General features: G+C 42.7%; 1 protein-coding gene across 2 annotated transcripts in view; it reads left to right on the top strand.

The window, feature by feature from the left end:
- The first annotated feature begins 398 nt into the window (after nt 1–398).
- The window catches only part of MTMR10 (myotubularin related protein 10), a 44958-nt gene continuing 24691 nt past the window's right edge, over nt 399–20665 (top strand). The window contains exons 1-5 of one of the 2 annotated variants that reach the window (XM_060005305.1): nt 399–792; nt 1330–1390; nt 11867–12003; nt 13795–13867; nt 14648–14790. In XM_060005305.1, the coding sequence (XP_059861288.1) occupies nt 733–792; nt 1330–1390; nt 11867–12003; nt 13795–13867; nt 14648–14790 (474 nt within the window). In that variant the 5' untranslated portion in view covers nt 399–732. Of the gene's footprint in view, nt 793–1329; nt 1391–11866; nt 12004–13794; nt 13868–14647; nt 14791–16317; nt 16494–20665 lie in introns of those variants that run through there. The other variant, XM_060005306.1, reaches the window with a different exon arrangement.

Raw genomic sequence — 20665 nt, 5'->3', positions numbered from 1 at the left:
GCCGCAGACAGCGTGACCGGCTGAGCCCAGGGTTCCAGGGTCCCCTTCCCCCGCCCCGGGCTCCTCCCGAAGAAGGAAAACGACACTGGTCGCGCGAGCTGGAGGACTAGCGAGCAGCGTCAAGGGGGTTGTCCCGAGGACAGGGGGACCGCGGGGCAGTCGGCACGGAAGCTTGAGCAAAAGCCGGGGCCGCCTCCCGAGACCCCTATGACCCCCGCCGGCCGCCGTAGGTCCCTGCTGGCCGCTGTAACCCCCTCGGGCCGCCTCCCGTGGCTCCTCTGACCCCCGCGGGCCGCCGTACGTCCCCGCGGACCGTTGTGGACCCTGCCGGCCGCCATAGCAGTGCTCCCACCCCCGCCCGGACCGGCCTTTCAAGATGGCTCCCGCGCCCCGCTCCCCCCCGGCGCTCTCGCTGAGGGCCGGGCAGCGGCGCAAGGCGCCAGCCTCGCGTTCCGACTCCCGCGCGGCCTAGAGGCCGGCAGCGGCCGGCCGCCGGCCTGCGCGCTCCGTCTCTCGGGGCGGGGCGGCACGCCGGGCCCCTTCCGGGGATGGGCCCGGGCTCCTCCCCGCTCGGGCGGGCGCTCAGCCGTGTCCACGCCCGTCAGCCCGCCCGGCCCGGCTGGCCGCAGACCGAGCCCGGGCGGTCGCACGGGGAACTCTCAGCCAGCGGGCGTCGGGAGGCGGATCCCGGGCCCCGACCGGGACGGGCCGAGCCTAGCAGGCGGCGGCACCATGTTCTCGCTCAAGCCGCCCAGACCCACGTTCAGGTCCTACCTCCTGCCGCCGCCCCAGGTAAACAGCCGTCTCCCCGCGGCGCCCTCTCCTCGCGTTTCCGGGGAGCCGAGCACGGGCAGGCCCAGGAGACTGCCCCGTCCCCCGTCCCCCGGACCCCGGCGCGGGGAAGCCGCCTTCCCGGGAACCCCGCCGGCTCGGGGGAAACTTGCAAAACTCCGCCGCAGCCGTTCTCGGCTCCGAGAGCGATCGGGAGCGATCGGAGTTGGGATTTATTTAGCCCTTCGCCTGGCGACGGTCCCCGTCGTGACCGCCGGCAGGATCGCGTCGCCTGTGGGCACTTAGTGGAAGGGGTTACTTACCTGTCGTAAATGTGAACACCTGGAAGCGGCAGTGGCGGTTGTAGTATTTTTATGGCCAGACTCTCAATTCCATCACGAGCAGATCCTTACAAGAGTTCGGTAAAAATGTGTAAGAATTAAAGTGGGGGGAATACGTGGCTGTCGCCTGTGTCATCACCTAGAAAATAAAATTTGCTTTTATCTCTCAGGCGGGAAAAGAGTTTTGATTTTGATTTGTTTTGCTAATGTATTTCAGACTGACGATAATATTAATTCAGAACCGAAGATTAAAAAACTGGAGCCTGTTCTTTTGCCAGGTAAACATGAGTGTTCTAACAGATACTTTAGTAATGTGTTTTGGCCTAAGATTATTCCACCAGCTAGTACCATGTGGTTAACTTTCCTCATTTACTTTAAACTTTAGCCACTTAAAAATCTAACGACTGAGGATGGAAAAAAAAAAAAGGATTGGTTAGAACTAAAGGACAGCAACAAAAAGTAATGATTAATTGGTGTTTGTCCTTGAAAACTTAAGCATCGTAGAAAACTGTCAAGAATACCACTACCTTATTTCCTTTTCGTCTCCTGAAATGTTCTTTTTTAAAGCGATCATGAATTGCTTAGGTGGTGAAAGGACTTTTTGCCCTTCTTGTCCATCTGCAATTTCATGCATTCATGGTTAATAATCAGATCACATTTCAATAGTATAAAAAGCGACTTTTATTATGTCTGGGTCTCTATACCAATAACAAAGCTTAGTGAACTTTGAATTACTTACTTGGCAATTGTTTTTTGAAGGTGTCAGCTGTGTTTGCAAATCTTGTTTCAATTTAGAATAGGGCTTCCCAACAGAGACACTATAGACGTTTTGGGCCTGATAATTCTTTGTTGTAGGGTTGTCCTGTGCATTGCAGGATGTTTAGCAGCATCCCTGGCCTCTACCCCCTAGATGCCAGGAGCACCACCTCCTCTACCTCCTACTTGTGGGAACCAGAATGTCTCCAGACATTGCCAAACCCTTTTGTTAGGGGGTGGGGGGAACCCTAGGGGCAAAATTTTCCCCCTGTGGAGAAGCACTGGTTTAGAACAAAATTGAGGTTAGAAGACCTTAGAGGTAGAGGTAGGAATTGATGGTAAATTGGAGATTAGTTTTAAAGCGTATAATGCATTTATTTGATTGGTATTTTGAGTTGTATAATAATTATATAACAGCTAGGAAGTCAGTTGTTTAATCTGATTATTAGGGAAAGTAGCCAGGAAAGCCTGTTTTAAACATGAAATATAATCAAATACCAGTTTGTGTGACTACTATCAGTATTTTAAAATCTCAGTTGTTACTTAATGCTAAATCTGATAAAATGATTAGAACTCTATAGGTAGTAATTGAACAAATAGGGTAACTTAAAATTTTGTGCTTTAAAATTTTAAATATTAAGTAGGAACAAACAAATTTAAAACATAAACCTATGGTTCCCTATTATAGATGTTAACTCTTAAAATTGTTTTAAACTTTATTTGGGGAGTTAGTTATAACTATTTTCCCTTTATTTTGTTAATGCTTTTTAGCCAAACAGTATGTACTAAATAATCCTTTGTACTTGTCCTGGAAGTGAACAATAGAATTAATAAGTAACCTTTGCTCCCTGTGTGTGCTCTGTTTTGGTCTTAGTCACTCCAGGCATTTAAACAACCCAGCGGCAAACAGTGCTCTTCCTGAATGAGTGCCTGTGAGCTATTGAACTTTGGGTCCTTTTACCCTGAACAGGCCCTGTTCTTTGATTTCCCCCTTCTGATATTTGATTTGATTTGACACTAATAAACCACATGGTCTTAGCTACAAATGATAGTGCTTGATTTTCTTTAGTTAACTTCTATATTTAAGCTTTGCTTGTGAAATTGTTACAAATATCAGTAAGCTCAAAGAACTTTACATTGAGCGATTATCTTTTCTATAGAATTAACTAAAAACTTAACCTTTCTGTTAAAAAGTCAGCGTTTTCTGGGGAAGTTGTAAACCCATTTCCTGACTGTCAGTGGTTTACTTGTCTTAGAAATCATAGCTAAGTCTGGATCCCCTGACCTGTGGTAGCTTTTCTTCATTGGCTCTGTGTGTGCATACGTGATGGCTTTGGCCCCCGGATTCTGTTTGCACCTAACCTATTCCTCACAGAACGTTTAGTCAATGCTAAATTAGTGTGTCTTTGCCCTCCTTCCCCACCCCTTCTGTTCTTACCTTCCCATCCTGGTCTTCCCATGCTCTTCCCGTTCTTTCTGTCAGAACCCCCCCCCGCCCCCCCCGTCCCCCCCCCTCCCGTCATGGTCTCTGTGCCCTGCTTCACCTCTAACCTCACCAACTCCCGCCAGAACCTCTGTTGCTCCCTTTTCAGCCTGTGAAATCTGGAAGACAAGTGGAGAGTAACTGAAGCATTGGTGATCTATAAGACCTGGGCTGCACTAGGGCTTTGCCTAAGAGGGCTTCATAATATAGTTCTGGCCTTCATTATAGTCAGAAACCAAGAGAAAACTTGGCCAAGTCACCTGCGGCTTTGCACAGGCACGCGAAACAAGGAAGTAATTGTTCAGAGGTATAGTGTTGGATGTTATGCTTTGGCAAAATGCCTTGGGTTCAAGGATATCCTACTTCAGTTGCCCAAAGTTTGAACTTTTAATTCAATAAGCAGATGAAAATTGAAACACAAAATCAATTGTTTATTTGCAGTTACCAAGTGCTCTGTTGAACTTAACGAGGCTGAATTTAAAATGATCTTCAGCTTTTATTAAACAAAGAAAACAGAAGAAATTGACTAGGAATTTAATTTAGATTGTGGTTTATGTTAGTAATATTCAGCTTGCCTGGTTCATGAAACTCCTTGAGATGGAGATTGTATCTAATTCAGTTTTGTGGTACCCAGTGTCCAGCATAGTGCATCGAGATGTTGGTTGAGTGAATGACAGTGAAAGGACCCCTCAGACCACCTGCTTAAATTGTTCCCGTAGCCATGCGTGTGCGCGCACATACACAGACAAACAGACCAACTCTCAGGTTTAGGAGGAAGGGGAAAACTCTTACTTTATGCCATGTGTCTTGCTCTCTCCCAAAGCCACACTTCTCAAGAAAATTGTACCTGAACCTAGAACTGAAATACAGTGCTCTGTCAAAGCACCTGGCCTTTGCCTAGGCTTTCTCTTCATCTTCCCGTCATTACCTGAATCTCATTCTTTGACGATTGTGTTGTGTGTGTAAAATCACCCCAGTCCTTTTGAAAAGAGGGAGAGTATGAATTCTAAACTGTGTATGTGTGTGTGTGTTCCAGCATATGTTTGTGAGAACAGGTGTTGCCACACTAAGCTTGTGTCTGTTTGGGTAGCTGCTGGGCTGGTGGATCCGTTCACTGAGTCTGTGAGCACCTCCTGGGTTCCTGGCTTCATGCTAGCTGGGAAGGTGCTGGAGGAGGAGTGGGCTTGAATTGCAGCAGGGCTGGGGCAAGCTCCATGCTGCCTGTGGACAAGGCAGAAGACTGTGACCCGGACCAGTGGTTCCCAGATTCTAGTCATGGCCTGGCTGACATCAGATCTGGATGAAGTTTTTATCAGCCCTTGGTCAAATTGAGAAAATTAAGAAAAATGCAGGTTTTTTCCATAAAGCTAAATTGATTTGCTTTAAATTCTGAGATTACGTCCTTCCAGCTTCTTTGGTGTAGATATGTTCTTCTAGTAGTAGCTGTGACTTTAAAAAAGTTTTTAAGTTAGCTCTTGTGTAGTTTCCCTGCATTATTTTTGTAGTATACCTGTTTTGTGGAATCTGAACTGGAAATCACTCCATGAAATTATTGTAATATTATAGGTACAATTTAATGAACACTCACACAGAGAACATCAGTTGTTTTATCTGCCTGGAGTCTTTCCACCATCTTCTGAGAAATGCACCCTCTCTCTTCTGACAAATTCTCCTTCCCCATCTCCACCCAGCCCGGGGTTCTCGTGTGTCCAGCAAAGATGATAACCCACCCCCAGACTGCTAGCATGAGCACAGGTTTGCCTCTGGATGTTTTCAGATTGGTACTGAGGAAAGAGATCCTTTTCTATAGCGCCATCCGTGGCTGAAGCACCAGCAGACTTGTCCAAAAGAATGACGTCACGTGTTGAGAGCGGCAGAGGCAGAACACCGAGGGAGAGTTCTGATGGTCCCATTTTCCTTGAAGTCCAGCTGACACCAGAGCCACAGAATATTTCTTTTTGCCAGGCTAGTTCCGGGCATGTTTCTTACACTTTCAACTAAGATCCTTAACTAATATATGATATAGCTTACAGGTTACTCCTCATGACAGCCCTGTCAGGAAGGTACCAGTTTATCTTCCTTTGACAGGTGAGAAAACTATACAAGTCATAGAGGTTAAGTAACTTGTCTAGTGTTGCCCAGCAAGCAAGGGCAGAGCCAGGATTAGGAGCCTGACTCCCAGGCTATGTCTTTAACCACTAAGCAGCAGGGCCTGCCTGACTGTGCTGACACCAGGGTCCAGATTTATGCTTTGGGATTGGATAGCCGGTGGGTTGGATGTCGTCCTAGAGGGAGTGCTCTAGGTGAGGTAAAAAGAGCTCTGTCCTCGGCTCTGCCCTTTCCACAGCAGACAGATTTGACCCAGCTTGACAAGCAACTTTCAAACGATTTCAGCTGCCAGAAAATGGAATGTCTCGGGAGTCAGTGGACTTCCTGTCTCTGGCCGAGCTGAGCAGAGGCTGGTGGAATGCCAACGGCTTTGTCGTGAGGGGATGAGATTTGCAGCGAGTGGGGCTCGGTGGGCTTTCTCTCTCCTCTCTCTCTCTGGGACATGATTTTTTTTTTTTTAGTATTTATTTATTTATTTTGGCTGCACTGGGTCTCAGTTGCAGCACACGGTATCTTCATTGAGACATGTACACGGGATCTAGTTCCCGACCAGGGACTGAACTCGGGTCCCCTGCATTGGGAGCACAGAGTCTTACCCAGTGGACCACGAGGGAGGTCCCTGGGACGTGATCATTTTAGGGATCTGTGGGGTGGGAGGGGGATGGCCTGAAGTGCTGTGGCCACAGCCTGAGTTGATGGTTGAGTGGGTACTGACTGCTCATTCCGTACTGCTTGGTAGAGGGGGAGCAGCCGAAGAAGAGGGCTCCTGCCCTGAGTCTCAGTTCACTGGCAAGTGCTTCAGTGGAGGAGAGCCGAGGTTGTGCAGGCTTGGAGGAAGGGCACCTGAGCCGCATTTGGGGAGGGCCTGGCAGTCGGGAGAGAACTTGTGCTCTGCCCCGTGGTGCCCGCTAAGACTCAGCCTCTGTGCACAGGCGAGGGTCGGCTCGGCCCTCCCTCTTCCATCTGCAGTGCCAGCAGCACTTCCATTAGGAGATTAACTAGTAGATCGATAATGAATGCGCTGATTGTCCGAGTCTTTTGTAATCAGATCAGAAAAGCATACGACCTAGGGCCATCCGGAAAATGAAAATAGCCATTGTTGGGCAGCTGTCTTGTTTATTGCTTTTTTTTTTTTTTTTTACATGTTTACTGTTTGGACCATTTATGTTCTACTGTCCTCTACCTCACTGTACGTCTTATTTCCTCAACTAGATTGTGAATCCCTTAAAGCAGACTGTCTCTTTCAGGTGTTTTTTGTTTTGGTTTGGTTTTTTGTAGATAGGCTTTAGAGATCCTTGTAGACTGAATTTCGTAGTATTTTAACTCTTAGATACCCTGCTTTTGAAAGACAGAAGGCCTTGTAACTGCTCCTTGGAACCATGAACGGTTTATCCAACTGCGGTGTCTTAGCATTGGGTCTGTGCCTCACCTGGACAACCTTCTTCTGAGCGTTTGGAGCTGTCCATTCCTCCAGCGCCTGTTAGAGGACCTCAGGTCACCTCCTTACTCCTGACCTTGCAGCTCCTGCTCAGAAACTCTTCGTGAATCCCCTTAAGGAAAATCCTGCTTAAACCAAAAATAAAATCCAGAGTCTGTAACCTCTGTAGTTTGCTGACACTCACCTTGCTGACCTCTTGCACTGTTTCCCAATGTTGATATCTGCTTCACTCAGACCCAGATGCCTTTTTCCTTATTCAGGCCTTTGTTTTTGTGATCATGTGTTCTCTCTGTCTTAACCCTCATCTGCCTTCAAGATTTTCCTCTGGTTTCTTCCTGAGGTCTGCACTGCTGACCTTCCTCCAGCCCCCATCGTGGGTAGCTCTTACTGGACGTGGTACTTGATTCCATGCTTTTTTGTATCATGCGTGACCCTGTGAGTACCAGGAGCGGCCTCCGATGTCTTGTGCTCATCTTGTACAGAGTTTCAGCTTCCCTTAGTAACTGTTAGGCCACTTTAATTCCTGAAGTTCGCTGCAGCTCAGGTGACACTTGGACTACCCTGGCTTTAATGTTGGAAGTCCTGCACGCCAGGAATCCCCAGTCCCAGGCTGTCTGGGATGGTCACTCACTGAATGTAAAGCCACAGACTGAGCTATGCCTTGGGCCTCTGCACATTCCGTAAGTTAGCTACTGTGTACAGTGAGGCTTTGTCTTAAACTATTTTTCAAGCTAAAATTTATGGGAAAAATTATTTTAATTCATCAAACATGTATTGACTTTCTAAATGTGTAAGGTATTATGAAAGATAATGTGACATAATTTTTGGTTCTCAGGGAGTTAAAAACTTCCCTAGCTATACCATTTAGAGACTTATTAATTTTAATTATATTTCCTTTCTTATTTATCTTTACAGATGAAAGGGTCTTGAGAAAACAAACTTTGATGATTTGTTGATTCCTTCCCAGGTTATAGTAGAACGTCTTGGCCCATCATCTTCTAATTTAGACAATTTTTTCTCTGGTGCTTTTTGCATACCCTGCACTGAAGCTCGCTTCCTGCTTTTTCTTTCGTGCGGCTCCTATCGCTTCCTGCCCGTGGTGTGCTGGCAAGTGCCCGGTGCCGAGGGTCCTCCCACATGGCTGGCAGCACACCGCCCTCCTGCCGGAAAAGCCCAGGAGGACAGTCTCTGGGAGCTTTGAAGCTTCAGTTCTAAGTTTCCTCCTCAAGGTCACTAATTTAAAATGTAGCAAGAACCGTCTGGGCGCTCTTCTGTTTCTGCATCTGTCCCCTCTGGGAAGAGGCGCTCTGAATCCCCTGTTTCTCTCCCGCCTGTGAGCTGGTTTCCCGGCCCGCAGGACTGCAGTTCGTGCCTGGCAGTAGCTGAGGACAGTTCCTACCCAGGGTTTCCGCTTTTTTTATGAAGTATGAGCAGAGAGCCGTGCTGCATGATCCATGTATTTTAGAGAATGGTTCCATGTGAACAAAATTTAGTGTCGTCAACTAAAACTCAAGCCAGGTTAACTTGGTGCTTATTTTATTACATGCTTATGATAATAAGAAGTCCCAGTTCGGCATCTCCCCGGAAATGCCCTCCTTTTCTTCTTTCCCTCCATCCCACCCTACTTCTTTCTATCCCCCAGGCCCATTTCCACTGTCCACTAAGAAAGCTATGTAACAGTTTTCCTTCAAAGACCATAACCCAGTGGGTCCCTATTTTACTGTTGTTGCTGTTGTTTCGTATATTTCTTGTCCATCTTCTTTTCTTTAGTAGTTTTATTTTTAAATAAACTTGGATTTGTAAAAGGGTACAGATAGTTAACACATACTCTTCACCCAGCTTCCCCTAATGTTACTATCTTATAACCTCGATAAATTTAGCTGAACTAAGAAACTAACAGTACTGTTAACTAAGCTGCAAGTTTTATTGACATTTCCCTAGTTTTTTCACTAATGGCCATTATTTTAGCGCCCCTGCCAGGACACCATGTCTCCCTAGTCTCCAGCCTGTGACAGTTTCTCCATCTTTACTGATGGATGATGAATTCTTTCATCTTGGCTCCTCTATCCTTTTGAAATGTCCTCTCTCTCTTTCTCTCTCTCTCTTTCTCTCTGTCTCTGTCTCTCTTTCTCTCCCCCACCCCCATTCCCCCCTCTCTTTTTCCCTTCCCTACTTTCTGGCATTCTGGAACTATCAGAAGCTCCAGATTCAGTATGTCTTTCCTCTGCCCCAGCCCTGGAGTCAAACATTTCTCCACTGAGTCCTGGTTCATTTTATTGGAGAATGGTATTTAAATACCAAGATCTGAGTGCCGAATGTGGTTTGTTACTGGAGGCGTTTTCAGGAGACAGAGTAGAAAATGAACACATGCACACTAAGCCATGTATGCACACACCTCCTTTTGTTTCTTTACCTCTCCATCTTTGTATATATTAAGATATACCTGAGTTTATACCGATGTCTCAGACTCTAATCTAGCCCCACAGAGTTCATTCACAGATTTGTGCTTAATTTTGCTTTTTTATGATGGAGAATGGGGAGCAGAGCAGTTAGGCCTGGATTTCAGCTTCACATCTGCTGAGTGCTGCGGCTCATTGGTGAGAAAGGAATCTTTTGACCTGACTGTGGCAGACACATTCTGGGGGAAGGTTGTTGGTCCTCAGTGCTGCTGAGCAGGCCTCCCAAGCTCTGAGGGCATTGTACCATTGCAGGTGGAAAGTGCCTTTCCTCTGACAGGATATGCCTGAGTACTTCTTCCAAGGCTTGTTTCACATAATGTTAAGAGTTGTCACTTAAGCCACCATCTCTAGCACAGAGCTGGGCAAGCTTTTCCTGTCAAGTCCCAGACAGTAAATGTTTGAGACTTTTCAGGCCGTGAGGTCTCTGGTTGCAAGCACTTAGCTCTGCCTTTGTCCTGTGGAAGCAGTCATAGACGGTACACAAATGAATGTGCATGGATAGGTTTCAGTAAAGCTTTATTTACAAAAACCAGGGGGCTGCATCTGGGTTGGCCAAGCCCTGGACCCATTAAATGCCTTCTCCTCCTTTCATCTTTGTCACATTCTCGCTGCCTTTGTGGACTGGATATGTTACATTTGTGCCCTTGGGAAGAGAGTCGGGTTGGTGGAGAAGTGCTGCCCAAGCACGTGCATCATAAACGTGGTTGGCTGATGGCACTAGTGTGGCCGTGTGTCCTGTCCCACAAGCCCTCCATCTCTTCCTTCCCACTGGTAGATTTTGCAGCTCTCTGTGCGTGTGGTAGGCGAGCAGGGGTGGCTCTGGGACAGTTTTCTGACTTCATGTGCATTCACCCGCCAGCACTTATCTCCTGACCCTCTTGGCGCGTGGCCATGTTACGTCACTGGTTTCTGTCTGTCTGGAACCACTCCTGCTCCATTGGTGGTGCTGGTCTGGTGAACCTGGAGCAGTGAAGTGGTTCATTCACTCGGGTGTTCAGCACTCATTGACCAGGCCCCTGCCCCATGCTGAGCCTTTGCCTTGCAACTAAAATGTCAGCATCAGAGAAAAACCAGTCCATTTTTGACCCTCATGGGGCATGTGATCCTGAGGGTGAGACAGGCAGTGGTTTTGAAATATGTAGAGTATGCATAATTGCAGCTGTGGTCATTGCTGGGAATTACAGGTAAATGATGCTGTGATTGAGGGAGTTAATCTAGGCACGGAGAGTTTTTAAGGCATTCCTGAGAAAGCGATTGGGCTGAGGCAGAAGGAAAGCATATTCCAGGAAATGGGCACAGCATGTGCGAAGACCCCATGGATCTTTGCAGTCCGGCCCCTGAGAGGGACTAAAAGGCCAGTGTGGCTGGAGAGGGAGAATGAGGACAGCGGCGGGGCTCAGGGTGCGGGGGGTGGTGGGGAGGAGGGCGGGAGGCTACGTGGAGGAGGCTTGTCTGCAGAAGAGACAATTACTCCATTGGTCTGAGCCGAGAATTTGACATGGGCACGTTTGAATTTAATCCTCAGGTAAATGTTAGGGTTCTGTTCTTAAAACTTGTCTTGTACATTTAAGAACTTTGAATGAAAGTTATTTTTGCAGTTCAAATTTATTATAACATTTTATGTAAGAGAGAGGATTGTTTTGAGACTCTAGTTGCTCTCTGTGAATTGGTGGGTGTTTGGGGCTTGTCAGCAATGGTTCTGTCCATCACTATTAGAGGTGTTTGTACTGACAGAAATAGGCAAAGTAGCACAGTACCCTAACTCTTCTACCATGGACCCTAGAGAATGATTACTTAAAAATGTCCCTGGGTCTGGTTGCATTTTAGAACTTGAAATTAAGGATTAATGATGACCAAGCTTTAAATCAATTGCAGAAAATTATTCTCTTCAAAGAACATTAAAACTTTTGTTTCAGTTTCTTATATTTATTTATTTAGTCTTCCATTTTAACTCTAAAACTATATTTTAAAGTTTTATTGCCAACTAAGTTATAATGTGAGTGCAGAGGGAAATTCAATTTGTCTTTATGGAATGTATGTTAAAATAAATAGATTGCATTATTAATTTTGAGGTTAATACTGCATTGTTTCTCATACTGAATTGTCTTAGGAAGGAATCTAAGATATCGGTTTGGGAGATCAAGTCACATGTTAATAAAATACAAATACCCCATCAAGTAATACTCTGAAGGAGACAGTGCAGCTTATTTCTTCTCCAGGGCGCCTTTCGGTAAATAAATAATGAGAGACAGCATGGCATAGTAAAGAATGCAGACTCCAGCTCAGCCCTTCTGGTTGAACCATCTCAGACCCTTAAGCTCTTTGTGCCTCAGTTTCTGTATCTTACAAATGGAGCACGATGCCCCATTGTGACTGTTACCGATGTGAGGTCCTGGTTCAGTGTTTCTTCTTATCATCATCATGAAATCTTCCTTCTAGGTCACACAGCGACTGTTGACATTTTTGGTGTGGTTGTAGCTCACACAATGATATGTTTCTTTTTGTAAAGGAGAAATTGTCGTAAATGAAGTCAATTTTGTGAGAAAATGCATCGCATCGGACACAAGTCAATACGATTTGTGGGGAAAACTGATATGCAGTAACTTCAAAATTTCCTTTATTACGGATAATCCAATGCCATTACAGGTGTGTTTGATTTGTATGCTGTTTAATCGTATCAGGGCTTTTGACTCTGAGCAGTATGTATTATCAATATTATATAAAGCACAGATATGGGAAAATTATAATAAAATTACTAATAAGTGATTAATATAAGTTTGGGAATGTATTATATTAAAATTCAAAATAAAGTTTAAGGAGAATGTTGAGACTTGAGGAGTATAATTAGTGAGATGGTTTTAAGTCACATTGCTGTGTTTATCCTCTGTGATCTTTGCTTATATATCCTTTTCAATAAAGGAGTTATTCTTTCCTTCTAAATATTTTAACCTATCTATAAAAACAAAGGTATCCTTTTTTACTACTCATAAAGAGAAAAAATTATATAGCAAATAATTTCATAGATGCTGCACATTTTACATATTTTATAGTATCTTTAACTAGTATTTTTCCAAAAAAGTCAAATTCTCATTTCAAATTTCTAGTAGTTAGAATGAAGAAAAATATTGATAAAGTTTTTCTTTAATAACCCTCTTGCTATTTTATATTCTTACTGGAAAACAACAGTTCCATATAATTTGAGTTTTCAAAAAGTCAGTCATGGGCTTCCCTGGTGGCGCAGTGGTTGAGAGTCCACCTGCCGATGCAAGGGACACGGGATCGTGCCCCGGTCCGGGAAGATCCCACATGCCGCGGAGCGCCTGGGCCCGTGAGCCATGGCCGCTGAGCCTGCGTGTCCGGAGCCTGTGCTCTGCAACGGGAGAGGCCACACAGTGAGAGCCCCGCGTACAGAAATAAATAAATAAATAAATAAATAAAGTCAGTCATTCGTTTGCCTAACGTAAAAATCCTGGACTTTCCCTCAACAACTATTTTCTGTTTTGATTTGTAAAGTGTTATATATACACTTTTACTCCCTAGACCTTTATTTGTAATAGTAATATTTGGATGTTAACTCTAAACTTTTGACTGAAGCACGTAACTATGGATAAGTGTATTTCAATCTATTGCAATCTGTAGGTATATTGAGACTAAATTTAAGGCATTTACAGATACACCCAGTATGTAGAGACACAGCTTATTTGGCTGTAAACTTGGGTTTTTCCTTTTATTTTTGGCTTTATTTCAATCTTTGGCTCCAGATTTCACTATAATTGAGACCCATGTACCTGGAATAGCTTAAATCCAATACCACTAATAGGAAAAATAACCCAGTGTCCTACCAACAGAAGGTTAATAGCATCAACAATGTCCTTAGTCTGAAAGTGTGTATAAAAAATGGGTTTAAAAAATAAGCTGCAGTTTGACTAAAGATTTTTATTTTGAGTAGACTTTCTGCTGTAAAAAGTTATTTTCTGCTCTAAAATCTCCATTGTGAAACTCAAGCCATGATTTTACCCATTAAAATCTGATGACTTTGGAGCCCCTTTTTTATATTATTTTAGTGACAGTTTAACCAGAACTAGGTATGCAAGTGTTTGCCTGTGAAGTGATTGACAGTATAATATCACATATCCTGTATGTTATAATGACATTGTTGTATATAACTTGACCTAATTTTATTGTTTAAAGCGTGGGAAGAAAGGTGGAGAGAATGTGAACACAGTATGTGTTTCTCTCTTCCTCCCCTTACTTTCCTACTGAAGTGTGTTCTGTGATAACTATAGCCTTAGAATTGTCATAGCTGCACAGGCAAAAGCTTTTGTTCTTTTTAGAGATGGTCGTTGCAATTTCTTATCACACCTAAAAGTAAGGCTCATATTACCATCGTGAAGTTATTGGGAAAATAATTAACATGAATGTATTTTTTTATTTCAGAAATTCCATTATAGAAACCTTCTTCTTGGTGAACATGATGTCCCTTTAACATGTATTGAGCAAATAGTCACAGGTATGTTTTATTCTTCACTCAGCCCCTAAAAGCTGGTTCTACTCGGGAATTCTTGCTTGAAGAGTTACACCTCTCAAATACTTGGGCTGGAGTTTTATTTCTGTAGGTTTTTTGCTTTTTCCCTTTTTTTTTTTTGAGTCCCAGGAAAATTAATCAGTAAATTATTTTTAAATGGAGATATAAAATATATGGCTTTTAAAAAATATTTATTTATTTATTTATGGCTGCATTGGGTCTTCGTTGCTGCGTGCAGGCTTTCTCTAGTTGCAGTGAGCGGTGGCTAGCTACTCTTTGTTGCGGTGTGCAGGCTTCACATTGCAGTGGCTTCTCTTGTTGCGGAGCACGGGCTCTACGTGCACGGGCTTCAGTAGTTGTGGCACGTGGGCAAAGTTGCTCCATGAAATGTGGGATCTTCCTGGACCAGGGATTGAACCTGTGTCCTCTGCATTGGCAGGCGGATTCTTAACCACTGCACCACCAGGGAAGTCCCAAAATATATGACTTTTTATATTTTCTAGTATTTGTCCTCTTTTTAATTAAAATTTTAATCATTAAATATAGGTGGTGGTGGTTTTGTGCAAAGAAATATCTTTAATATCATCCAAAGCAAAGTTAAAACTGATCCCCCAAAGTTCTAGGAATTATACACAAATATGAAAGATTCTAGAGAAGCAGTACTAAGTGGTGGGTGACCTTCCAATTGTTTTCAGTAAGAATTTTTTAAAGTGTACTAAAGAGTGAATATCAAGAAAGGAATTTTTTTATTTTTTTATTTTTTAGTAAATGACCACAAAAGGAAGCAGAAAGTCCTGGGCCCAAACCAGAAGCTGAAATTTAATCCAACAGAGTTAATTATTTACTGTAAAGATTTCAGAATTGTGAGATTTCGCTTTGATGAATCAGGTCCTGAAAGTGCCAAAAAGGTAATCCTGTTAAGTTTTATCATTGGTTTTGCACTATATTTACCAGTTGCAGTTCTGTATGGAAGTTCTCATTTCTCAATTGCTCAGTTTTTTGTTTTTTGGTTTTTTTAGGGGAAGTTATTTGATATCTCCTTATGTAAAGTCAAAGCCAGGAACGTTAATAGAACTGTTTCCTTGGACTAGTTTATGACCGCTTTAAAGTATTCTATGTAATTTTTTAATCAGCTCCTAAAATATGAAAAGCTGTCATGCATATCTTTTACATTAAGACCATTACCAGCCGTTTTTTTTCTTGGTTAAAAAGATTGAAAAGATGGTGATGTATTGTAATTGCGGTTTGTAAGACTTTTAATTCAGTACCTCAGAGCTTTATCAATGAACTAAAAGCTAGACTTAGGTTACATAAGGGTTAGGTAAATGTGTAGTTATAGGAGGGGTCTAATAAATATTAGTGCTTTAGAGAAATTTTAGTGAATTAATTTGATATTCCACACAGGCGGCTAAAAGCTAGGGACTTTTTAATTGGGTTGTTTTTCCCCTGCCTTCCGGGGAATGTTTATTGCAAACTCGTGGAGTAAGATTCAAGGGCAGAAATTCCTCCTTCTTTGATTCCAGATTTTGGGTTTAGCAGAGGAGTGAAGCTGGTGGTCCTAAAGCCCCCCGGGCCAGTCTGTGGTTCAGCAAATGCAGAGAATAGTAACAGAATCTCCAGAAGCCTGCTCTCATGTATCGGGAATAGAGGAACGATGAGGGAGCTTTTGTGCCACCAAAAAGGGGTGCATTTGTTTTCCGTGGTCAGTAGACTTACTGCAGTAAATTTTCTGTTGATACCAAAATGTGGCTGTCAGAAAGGTCTTAAGGCAGCTGTCTTCTTATGGTTTGGTGAGGAGGTGATAGATTTATTTTTGGAACCAGAGTCAACAGTTTCTTTATAGGAGGGCAAACACGAAATGAATGTCTGAAAATGTCTGACCATTGCAGCTAGGCTATGTAGCAGAATGGTGGTGGGATCTGTGGCTAAACATTTTCAGGTAGAGTGCGTATAACTACTTTCTTCATGCTGCAGGATGGGAAATTCAGCAGATAACTTTTAAGACTACTTTTAGCCATTCAATTCTGCAGTTGGTGATTTTGGCATTTTACTAACTTGAGATGCCTATTCTTATGTAGAAAGACTTTAGAATTAATTAGGTAGTAGACTGTGTATAAAATAGTTTAGCCAAGTTACTTTCTTGAACTCAGATATAGTTGTAATTTCATCAGAGCATCAGGAATCTGCTTGTGAAAACGTTACCTTCAGGATGTGTATCATTTCAAGAACAGGGACACCATGGAACTTAGGAGATGGGGTTAGGACACGGTATTTTTAAAATAAGAAATTGATACAGTGGCCCAATATTCTTTTAGAAAGTTGATATCTCTCCCATTTTCTCCTCTATTTTTCAGATGACAGTATTTCAGTCATTGCAAAGCATAATTATCTGGCTCGTTCTTGCACCATCTAGAGTACTTGTTGGTCATGTTTGATGTGTGAGGCAGTGCACTAAGTTTAGTTGAGGAGATAAAGCATGAACAAATGAAAACAACAGTACAAAGTAGCAGCATAAAAGATGTTCCCACATAAATGATTAGCTTCCAAATGAATGAAACACATAACAAGTGCTGTGGAAATTCAGAATATCCCTTCCCTGTTGTTGCTGCTGGTAAGTGCTATAGGGGGCCTCATTGAACCGTCTACTCAAAACAGGCTAGGCTGGTCCAATTTTTTATGCCCTTTCCCAAGACCAGGTTTCTGGCAAAAATTCTTTCCCCACTGTTGTAAAATATCAAAAGCAGTTACCTCAGACCCAAAAGAAATACTCTCTTTGTATTTGTACAATCATAAGGGGGCAAATACAGAAAAGAAACAGTGGCATTAAGAATATAAATGGAGAAATTTTTCCCTGATTTACATGTTTTCAAACACAAAGGGTTAAGTCATGTATGGCTGCCAAAGCTTAATGGCTTCATGAGTTAAAAACAAAAATTCTAGCACACCGTTTTATTTCAAGTGAAAGTTTTCATCCAAAATTAGGTAACAATTGGGGAATTACAGCTTGATTCTACCTCCTGGAAATTTTGAATGCTAAATTTTCTCTGGAAATGCTTTGATTTTTGTGAATTGTTTTAAAATGACCAGATGCATGTTCAGAGTTCTCTGGTGGGTAAACCATTGATTATTTTTGGAAATACTGAAAGCAGTTATATTCCTATTTGAATTAATGAAATCTCGGAATGCTAAATTGGTTCACATTTTGTTAAATATTGCTCTAAAGCCTTCTGGTAATCTAGCTGGTGTTTCCTGAGTAGTATTATGACAAAATTAGATGACATTCATCCTCATTATTCTTGGATTGTAAATAAGGATTTTGGGAAAGGTCTATGTAAAGAAAAAAGGAATTTGGATATCTAGAATTGGACATCTGGCCTCAAAGCAACTTTGAGCCACCATTTCCTTTTGAAGAACCTTTGCTGAGGGGCAAAAGATTGTTTTTAATGATTTATCAGTTACATAAAAAAATATATAAAAGATGGTAAGTGAAATATATGCCCCTTGTCTCCACTTCATTCTCAAATTAGTTGGCTCTGATGAACCACTTGTTCAGGCATAGTTTCTAGAAATAAAAATTCAACTCATCTATTTAAAGAACAAGTTGGCCTTTCCTGAATTGCCATTTTTGCCTTTAATCTGAGACTTACTCCTCGGTGGCTTTCAGACCACAGAAATACAGGAAACCAGTTTTGTTTGCCCACGTGCCAGCACTGGCTGTGTGTTAATCTTCTCCAGTGCTGTGCCCCCAGCTGGTCTGGGGGGAGAAACCACCAACCGTGGGTACTTCTGGCTTCTGTCCAGACAAGAATATCAGCCTTGGTCCAAAAATCACCTCAAAAGTAGTTTACTTTTTTTTCCTCCAATTAAATATTTACCATAATTTAATGTCTTTAATAAAGATTTTCTTCATTTTCTCTGATAGCCAGGCCAAATGAACTATTTCAGGGGCAGTTTTTAAAGATGTAGAGAGAGGTTTTTCTGAAATTTTTTTAACACTTAGGGAGTACATTGTAAAATTAGAATAATTTTACATGAAAATGAGACCTACTTTTTTAAGTCAAACTCTTAGTGATGGAATCTAGGAATGTGGGTGTAGGCTTTTTAAATAGTGTGTACAAAAAAGCTCAAGGAAGAGGACTTCTGGGAAAAAGCTCAAGGAAGAAGACTCCTGGCTTTCTTGATCTTCTCAGAGTGTCCTGCAGTGACAACAGGAATGTAACCCGGATGACACAAGTTGTGTGTACCTTTGTCAGGGTTCCTAGAGGTACCCCGTACTGAGGTTACCTGAGCTAAGTCCTACACACTTGTGGTTACACTGCTAAACAACAGCTATAGTTCAGGCTGTGTCCCCTTCCCCCCCAAAATCAACCATTGTGCAAGTGATTAAGCTGAGTTGCTTTCACATTATTCCAGTATTTATAGTCTTCTTTACATGTGGATGCCATTAAATAAGCTCATTTGTTTCCTAACCTTTACAAATGTGAGGTTGTGCTATTTTAAGGGCTTCTTAGAAATGGGCTACGTTGGGTTTTGCCTAGCAGATAGGCTTTGTGGCCATAAAAAACATATTCCATCATCAGTGATGTGTGCATTTCTTTTGTGTAAACAAGGCCCATGACTGCTTTCTGAATGTCTCAGAGAAAGTGATATCTAGTATTATTGAATTGGAGCATTTTCCTGACTATATTAGTAACTTATTTTGTGAACTAGTATTTTTAGTACAGCAGCTGTTAAGCACAAAGACCCTCCAGAAAGCTACTGATGAGATGGCAGAAATGCAGGGGTCTTCAGGGCTTCCTCAGATCTGTGCAGAGTGACCTCTCCTGGTCTCCTTCTCTAAATTATTAACCTGCTCTCTTCTTCCCTCACTGTAACACTGTACATCCTCTTCCCTGCTGGATTTATTTTCCCCTTTGGCACTTATCATTGTCTAATTTACTGTAGTCTTTCCTGTTTCTCTGGTTTAGTGTCTGTCTTCCCCACTAGAATGTAAGCTTAATGAGAACGGGGTTTGTGTCTGTTTGTTCACTCCCGCATCCGTAGGACTTAGGACATGGTGGCGGCTCTGTAAATACCTGTTGAAGGAAGGAGACCTGGTGCCTGCCCTTGAGTAATTGAACTTTGTGGTAGAAGTAAAACAAAGAACCTATGTCCTCCTTTTTATCCACTCTCATGACTATTGGGTGAAGACCTGGAAAGTACCGCTCCATAAGCACAGTTAACTGAAGAGATGCTTTCTGTTGGAACTATTGTTATTCAGAGAGAACGGGAGGGTTTCCACAGTCAATACTGTGCAGTTGGCTCAGTCTGGGAAGGCTGGTGAGGACAGACACAGCGTGGTTGGCTAAGCAGCGGGGAAGGGTTTCTCGAGCAGAGTGTGGCCGAGGGGATGGCTAGGACTGAGTGAGACACGATATGTGCTTCTAGACCAGGGACGGCTGAGGGGTGGTGGGGAGGGCACGGGATGGCTGGTAGAGGAGAGCTGGTTTGGTGAAGAATCTAGAATAAGAAGGTTTAATTTAGTATGCAGGTATCTGGGAACCACAGCAGATTATACGGAGAACAAAGTTGTTGGTCAAAATTTGATCTTTGGAAGAGAACCCTGAAGTGTTGTTGATTTTTTTTTTTTTTTTTTTTTTTTTTTTTTAAGAATGTAGGGAAACCCACAAAGATGCCGTAAGGCGAGTATGGCTTAAGGTTGTGACTATGATGGTGTAGAAAAATGGGACAAAAATGAAAAAGAATCTTGAGGAAAGTGCAACAAAGCTTATAAACTAAATATGGTGCCCAGAGGAACAGGAAGTGATGAGGACTTTTTCAAGGTGTAGATTTCAGTAGTTTGCTGCTGGAAGAAGTGCTTTAAAGACTGTTGAGCAGGTAGGGGATGGGAATGTAGGTCACTGTCTCCTAAATTTCCTCGGTGGGACTCTCATAGAAAGCTCTCCCATAGGCATTACATAAGTTTCAAGGAGATTTCTTTGTTGTTGTTGTTGTTGTTTTTAGTCAAAACTAAAACTAATGATAACTCTGTTCTCTTAGATGTATGTTTTAATTTAGTAAGACAGGAAACATTTATTCTATAGAAGACTCTTAAAATATATTTTAAACAAGCAACTGACACATACTTACCAGTCAATAGAATTTGCATCAACCCACCCCAGACACCGCTAATTTGACATGGACTAACAATTAACTAAACTTCTTGCTTGCTCACTGTTAAAAGTATATCATTCTGGCTTAATGCTTTTTCTTCTAAATGATGCTTAATCTTTTGAAGTAAGAACATCTATTATTCTCTCCTTGCATATGTCTTCAGTTTCTTCTGTCTTCTTTGCTCATTTAAGAGTGTTTTCTCCCATGGTCTAGTCCAGGGCTTTATGGGCACAGAGCACTATCTTTCATTCTTTCCAACAGCAGTAGAGGGTAATCGCAGCCATGTTTCCACACGTGGCCTCCTCCCGAGGCCAGGTGTATGCTAAGGTTATTCATCCTCACCGCAGCCTAGGTATTATCTTCATTGTACAGGTGCGCAGATCGAGGCTCCAAGAGATGAGTTGACTTCACACAGGTTACATGGCAGGTGCTTGGTAGAGCTGGGATTCAAGCCCTGATCTGTTGGATTCCAAAGCCCACACTTTTTCCACCATAGGCATAGTCTCAAACCATTTTATTTAAACACAGTTTTTTTGATGTACCTCTTTGAGCCGCCCATGTACTTCTGGATTTCTTACTAATTTTTTTTTGTAAGAAAAAATTGTAGCTTTTCTATTAAGTTTAGATTTT

The sequence above is a fragment of the Delphinus delphis genome, chromosome 2, assembly GCF_949987515.2.
Source record: "Delphinus delphis chromosome 2, mDelDel1.2, whole genome shotgun sequence".
Taxonomy (NCBI): Eukaryota; Metazoa; Chordata; class Mammalia; order Artiodactyla; family Delphinidae; genus Delphinus; species Delphinus delphis.
Note: the sequence above shows the minus strand (reverse complement) of the source record. Positions and strands in the feature narration are given on the sequence as shown.